Source organism: Megalops cyprinoides, chromosome 22, assembly GCF_013368585.1.
Source record: "Megalops cyprinoides isolate fMegCyp1 chromosome 22, fMegCyp1.pri, whole genome shotgun sequence".
NCBI classification, from domain to species: domain Eukaryota; kingdom Metazoa; phylum Chordata; class Actinopteri; order Elopiformes; family Megalopidae; genus Megalops; species Megalops cyprinoides.
The window spans coordinates 6,404,060-6,411,401 of record NC_050604.1 but is presented as its reverse complement, the minus strand read 5'-3'; the positions used below and the strand labels follow the sequence as shown (position 1 = coordinate 6,411,401).

The 7,342-nt window shown below is 47.9% G+C and overlaps 1 protein-coding gene across 1 annotated transcript in view; it reads right to left on the bottom strand.

Moving 5' to 3' along the window:
- Nucleotides 1-4,209: 4,209 nt before the first annotated feature.
- lingo2b (leucine rich repeat and Ig domain containing 2b) overlaps nucleotides 4,210-7,342 on the bottom strand; it is a 254,816-nt gene continuing 251,683 nt past the window's right edge. The window contains exon 5 of the mRNA XM_036517277.1: nucleotides 4,210-6,991. Within this exon, the coding sequence (XP_036373170.1) occupies nucleotides 5,123-6,979 (1,857 nt within the window). The 5' untranslated portion in view covers nucleotides 6,980-6,991 and the 3' untranslated portion in view covers nucleotides 4,210-5,122. The remainder of the gene's footprint in view (nucleotides 6,992-7,342) is intronic.

The window sequence follows — 7,342 nt, the reverse complement described above, 5'->3', positions numbered from 1 at the left end:
ACCTGGGGGAGATGCAGAGCTACGCAGCCGGAACCAGACGCTAACCTCCTCAGGTTCTGATGTAAGTGAATACAGATTAGACGCACGGGGGGCTCTCAACATGGTTTTCCACGCCTGTCCTTGCTAGCATCTCTCGCCTCGCGGCCCCCGTCACACCGCTGGGACGACAACAGGAAGAGCACAGGCAGGCTGTGCTCCGCTCCTTTCAGGCTGACACGGGGGAGGGGGGGGGGTGAACGTGTGCCCAGGGTGAAATTTACACGCATGCTTCCTCATGCAATATTCATCCACTCGGCCCTGCTCCGCACAGCACGGAGAGTGGCCGAGACAGAGCGTGAGGATTTGTAACGTGGCGGAACGAAATAGCTGACCCACAAACACCATCTTGGATCTTGGAGACTCGTGGTTTGCAGACTGAATGGAGGCGATAGCCATCTGAATGACTTTGGCTTTGCTAATTAAATTAGCTGGTGTTTAATTGTAAGCTAAAGTGCGTGCAAGTGGTGACATGCATAAGACAGCTGCATAAGGTCATGACATTCAGCAATGCTGCATACCCTCCGTAGCATAGACCCAGGGAATTTGCATTCTCCATACACCAAAACACCTTCTGAGCATGCGAGACATGTAATGAGTTTATTTTAAATGCTTTGCTTTGTATGCTTAGTTCTTTCAAATCTATTCTTGTGGTGTTAAATTGTGCAGGGATGACCTTGAATTAGTGCCTTCTTATATATGACAAGTATATGTTAATTCAGTATTAAATTTTTACAGTGAACCTATTACACACTAATGAAGCACTGCTAAACTGCGTTCAGCTAGAGTTGATTTCCCACTTAGCTGGAGAATGTGCACATTAAAAGCTCACCCTAAAACAGTTGTCTTCTGAGCACTTGTCGAGGGACAGGATCACTGTATTATCAGGCTGATCATCCAGAGTCACACTGGCTCCGACCGCCGGCTCCTTCCAAATTCATCGCAGCGATACATAATCCGCCCGCAGATGTTCTGCGTCGATGTCAGATGGTTAACAGCGCTTGTGGAGATTACTCCGATACCATCAGCGATCATCACTCATCTGTAAGTACACTTCCTAGAAGGTAATGGCGCCACTGCCCTCGCGGCCCAAACCCATCCGCCTCGCGCTGATGTCCTGCCCGTCTCTGAGGGAAGCCCGTCCTCCCTGTTATGTCGGTGGAGTCCCCAGGCAGGTACTGCATGGCACGATTGCTCTCCTGACACGTCGTAAGAAAACGTAAGGGCACACGCTTTCTGAACATTGTGCGCCCATAGGGCGGAATTACGCTTTCAAACCCTTTCAGTGACCCTTGTTGTCAGGGGCCACTGTGCCTGTTTTTGCAGCTACAGTGAAAAAATAACTAACCTACACATTCAAAGCTTATAGATAACATGTATGGCTACTTCACACACTCTGTAATACAGTGGTTGTAAGAGGAAAGCACAGGGAAGGGTAAAGATTTGAGCGGTGTGGACCTTGCAGGGCAAAAACGCGGTGATCCTCATTTTGAGATCAGAAGGAGGGTACGGCCGGCTGAATCGATTCGGCCCACGCGCTGCCATGACCGCAGCGGCCCCGGAACACGCGGGAGGGATATATCTACAAAAAGCAATTGCTGTTGCTATTCATTATTTGACTTTATCCATCAGGGGAATGCATTGTTGACACAGAAAGCTTTAAAGAACTTATTGCGTCTGGGTCAGTAATCCCTCTGTGAAGGGATTTGTCTGTTCTTTAGTAAGCTAAAAAATTATTGTGTGTGCACACACGGCAACACATTGTTCAACACCAAGCCAGTGCAACTGGGGGTTGCGTGGGCGTTCTGTTGGGGCCGGGTAGTTAATTTTGAAAACCAAGATGAGTATAATCAATTAATTTTAATATAATGCTAATTATTTTTGAGTTAGATGAAAGAATTGCGTGGTATATTGATTTTTAATATTTATTAGTTGCTTGCATACTTGAGCCTTGTATGCATTTGAACGATGGAGAGCTTTAATGTTGGTGTCTTGTTTTTGTTAATATCATCTGACGGCTCCAAATATTCTCATGGAGTCCCTGGAGCCTCAACTATGCCAGCGAATGGCAGACAAGGTGAGGAGTTTAGTGTTTCAGAAGAAGCACATCTGTCTAGTGCGAAGTGCTGTCACGTCAGAGATTCAGGGTCCAGGGCTCTAAAACAGCTGTTCCTGTGTAGATTTTGCATATTCACCCTGTGTCTCCATGGGTTTCCCCAAAGCAGGACACTTCCCCAGCAAGGGGGAGGGGACCCTTTACAGTTTGAACTTTTAATTTTTCTAACCACACTGATTGGCCCATAGTGAGCTACATACAGTGACAATAGGTTCATTTCGATTTCAATGCATGCACCAAAGCCAACTATTTTTTCTCCATAGCCAATTCACTGCATGAGAGTACATGGGGGGGGAGCACTATATTAACAGTGCTCCCCCCCAAAATGTATCTGTTCCATGCTCATCCCACTCAACACTGAGTCTGTGGCTGCAGTTACAGTTAACATCTTTTTTAAAGGTATGATTTATGACTATAACACTTTATATAGTTTTGTGACTCTTAACCCAAAAAAAATTCCCCAAGCATCGTACAAGGGATAAATCTGGTGCAGTTACAAACTGAATGCATAAAGCTAGCTAGTGGGGCTGGCAATTGGCATGAATTTCCAAATTTTTGGCATAAGAAAGGCCTGTGTTGAAACTATTACTGCTTGAGAATGTGTTGACAATTATGAGGCAGCAGTTAGCTAGCTAACCATGTGGAGTGGCTGTGTTTAGTCAGTGTGGTTTTCTAGTTATGTAGTCTAGCTATCTATTATCTTAGCTAGTTAGCTAAGTAACAGATCCTTCATCATTCCAAGGTTATTCCAAGGCTAGCCACATTTAATCGAGAGGATAGCTAGTTATCCAACATAGAGGTATTTCTCACTGTTGCTTTAACAGCCGGATCAATGCATTAAAAAAGACCAACAAATTAACTGTGCATGCAGCCAGCCAAACTAAGCAAAATATATAATGAGCTACCTCTCTGTGTTGATGGCCTTGAGAGTGGTGTTGAGAATCTTGGTCATTGAGTTGTTTTGACTGCAATGGAAACTTTGAACCAATTGTAAAAAAAAGTTATATATGACTCAGTCAGAACCTCTGCCACTGTCATTACATAAAACACCACACAGTGTGGTTTGTTGTGCACAGTGTTTGTTAAGTACAAACGACAGCTCCCTACTTTCTGACATTAGGGGGACATTAGACATTATGGCGTTAGGGGATGCTTCACAGGTATTCCAAAAATGGTGCTCTATTTAGTTACTGTGTGTGCTAATGCTATGGTGATAAACCATGACTTCAAGCCTATTGAGTTTGGCTGTTTCTCACTACTGTCCTCTACTGAAAACGTAGAGGTGGGCATTTGGCTGGTTCCTGCTTTGTCTGAGGACATCTGATACATTTACTATATGTCCACCAGCTCCAACTGGAAAACATGGATCTTGGATCTGTGCTTTTCATAGGACCCTAATGATCCAGCTAGTCACAAGATCCGCATACAGCAGCTATTCTATAGATGGACAACGGTGCGTTATGGTGGTGAGAGGCCTAACTTGCAACCTACTGGTTCAGTCTGCAGGTGAGCCACTGCAGCTGTACAACTGGGCAAGACACTTGAACCAAATTGCCTTAGTAAATATCCAGCTGTAAAAATGATGAAATTTAAAAATGTCACTCTGAATAAGGGCATCTGATAGGCAAATGCAAAGTACTGTGAAGATGACTTCCAACTACAGAGATGCATGCTTGTTCTCTGTACTCAGCGTATAGATGACTGTCAATAAGAACTCAGTACAGAGCATGGGATTAGAGTAGGCTTTAAGTCAATACCATTGAACAACATTCAAAGAGTGTGTCCTTAAATGTGTATGTTTGTAAAGATCCCAATCGACCCCCACACAATTTTCACGTTGGAGCTGCATTCCAAACAGACATTAGGTTACAAAGGAATTTTCTTTATTCAACATACAGATGTTTTTTTTTTTGTTTGTTTTGTTTTGTTTTACTTTTCACAGTCTAAATGATTGAACAACAGAAATGAGGAACTACCACAACAAATTTCAAATTTCTAACCAGGAAAAGTAAGGGCCATTTCACGGCAGAAACAGAGAGATGTATGACTCTGTAGGCACCCAGGCAAGTCACCTGGAAAGATTGGGGTCAAAGACAGAAAGAAAAACAAAAACAAAAAGAAAGGACAAGAAACAGTGATTCATAAGGTAGCTCAAAGCAAGGATGTTAATTCCCATATAAATAAATGTACTATTCTTCAATAAGTCTTAAAATCACAGAACCTGATATTACAAAATCTCACTTTTCATGGTAACCAGTGATATATATTTTTTCCGCCTGTTTTTTTTGGAGGGGGTTTGAGGGCTGTCGTGATTATTATCCGGCGTTTCCAAATGAAATGACATTTCAAGTGGAACTCATTCAACAAGATATGCTTCATCCTGCATGAACATTACTGAAATCCTGTCAAATCTGGTGATTCACAAGCAGTTATAAAAGTGAGGAGGGGAAAAAGCCTGCTCTGGGTTGTTTTCGTTTCGGCTGAAGTCGTATCCCATACATATTGCTTTAAAAAGATTGCACATATGCATACATACATACACATAATGCACTATTAAGTATATATATGTAAACCTATGTTTTTGTTAAGATATTCTGTCTTGTTGTTGCAAGGGGTAAGCATGACGCAAGACTTAACAAATACATTTTTTTAGATACAAATATGTACTGTACACAGATCTGCAGTGTTTCTGTAATCCAGCCCCGCACTTTAGTGGATCCAAAGTGGGCAAATACAAAATTCTGAAAAGCCCATAATCAACCTCCAGCAAACTGCCTCCAGGCTCCAGGTCCACTGAGAGTGTTCGCACTGGGCATGCTCACTCTTGTCCCTGCAGAATACAGCGCGTCACCCGTCCCCTCGAGGCCTCTGGGTGTGAGGCTGCAGTAGTCCTTTCTGACCGCTGTTGCTACTCCCATTGTAGTCTCGTGTGAATTATTTTTTTTTTCCTACCTTGATTCGTTAATGGCATTAAATCATCTTCATGTTGACCCGGCGAGGTCCCGCTTGCTCGGCGCCCTCCGTCCCCGCCCCGTTGGACTTCCGCGGGACGTACTCGATGTCGATGTTGCTTTTGTGCTTCCCCTTCCCACGGCTCCACACAAAGAGGAGCAGGAAGCAGAAGAGGACCACCCCCAGGAACGTGAAACAGCCCATGGCCGTGGACACCAAAATGGTCTTTAGGTCCAGGCCAAAGGTCATGTTGTAGAGGTTGGTCCCGTTGGCGGCGGTGTTGTTGAGGTCCGTGTAGTACTGCGAGGTCCTGTTGGCATAGAGAGACCTGTCGCTAATGCCAAGGCTTTTCACGGCCAGCGAGGCTGACAGGGTGTCGTTCCCCGCCGCGTTGGTTGCCATGCAGACGTACACGCCACTGTCGTGCACCTCTGAGACCTTGATCTCCAGCATGCCGCTGCTGTGCACCGTCACCCTCCCGTTGTTCTTGTTGGTGATCTGGCGCCGGCGCGGGGTGAACCAGGTCACCACCGGCCGAGGCGTCCCGTCGGCGCTGCAGTACAGCCGCGCCGGCTGCCCCTCGTCCACGAACAGCAGCTGCGTCTTGTTCTCGCGGATCTTCGGCTTGGTGCAGGTCACGTAGTAGGAGAGCAGGGACTCCTTGAACTCGCGGAAGGGCCGGCCGCGCACCCCTTCCGGGGTGCTGCACTCGGGCTGGGCGTCGCCGAAGTGGAGGGAGTATCGGCGCTGAAGGAGCCACATGAGGCGGCAGTCGCACACCAGCGGGTTGCCGTCGATCAGCAGCTTCTCCAGTGCCTCGGGGGCCTGGAAGACGGCCCGCTCCAGCGTGTCCAGCTGGTTGTGCGAGACGTTGAGGACCTTGAGCGAGCGGAGGCCTTGGAAGGCGTAGGGCTCGATGGCGGCCAGCTGGGCGCCGGCCAGGCGCAGCTCGCGAAGGCGCACCAGGTCCTGCAGCATGCCCCCCTCGATGTAGCTGACGCGGTTGTAGGACAGGTTGAGGTGCGTGAGGTAAGGGAGGTGGCGGAGGGCCTGGTAGGGGAAGGAGGACAGGTTGGTGTTGGTGATGGAGAGGGTGGTCAGGTTGAGGCCGTGGAAGGTGTTGGCGGGGACCTCGTCCAGGGAGGGCCAGCTGTCGATCTCCAGGTAGCGGAGGCGGAACAGCTTCTTGAAGGAGTAGGGGTGCAGGACGTTGATGCTGAGCTGGCGCAGCTGCAGGCTGACCAGGTTGCGCAGGTGGGACAGGGCCTCTGTGGGCACCACCGTCAGGTTGCAGCGCTCCAGCGTCAGCGTCTCCAGGCTCAGGAGGCCGCAGAAGGCGCGGTGCGAGATGTACACCAGGTCGTTGTCCCCAACCTCCAGGGTCTTGAGGTTGCGCAGGTCCTGGAACATGTAGTCCAGCAGGATGACGATCTTGTTGTCGCTGATGTCCAGCAGGGTGAGGTTGGCCAGGCCGGTGAACACGCCCAGGGGGATGAGCTTGATGCGGTTGCTCTTCAGGCTGAGCGTGTGCATGTTGATGAGGGCGTTGAAGGCGCCGGGCTCCACGTAGCTGATGATGTTGTCACTGAGGTCCAGCTCCTCCAGCTGCGGGTAGGAAGAGAAGTTATCGGGGTTGACGCTCCGCAGCTTGTTCTTGCTGAGGTCCAGGATGCGGGTCTCAATGGGGATGCCCTCGGGGACGCTCAGCAGGCGCTTGCGGTGGCAGATGACGGACTTGGTCTGGGCGGAGCACTCGCAGCGGGCGGGGCAACCGAGGGCGGAGCTGACGAAGATGACGATAAGGGCAAGCCCCAGGAACGGTTGCCAGCATGAGATAGCCGTGTGCAGCATGACTTTGCCGATGCAGTCTACCATTCTGTCAAAGCTCTGTGAGAGAAACACACAATACAGGGAGTGGTGAATAACCAACATTACCAAGAGTGTACACTAAACTGCTTTAACAGGTATTGCATTTACATACATACAGTTCTTTTGAAGCCATGTTAAATTGGAATATAAAATAACTACAGTCAAACCATCTAATCTGACCACAAGACTAAGCACAGATCAAGACATTTCCAAAGGTGTATATTCCAGGTTTCATGATGTATCACATAACAGGCACAGATATTACAGCAGTATTTATTGCACACAGACAGCATTTAGTATCATCATATACACACAGATAACATTTTATGCTGTACGTTTGTACAGTTTACCGTTTAAAAACCTGTGCGC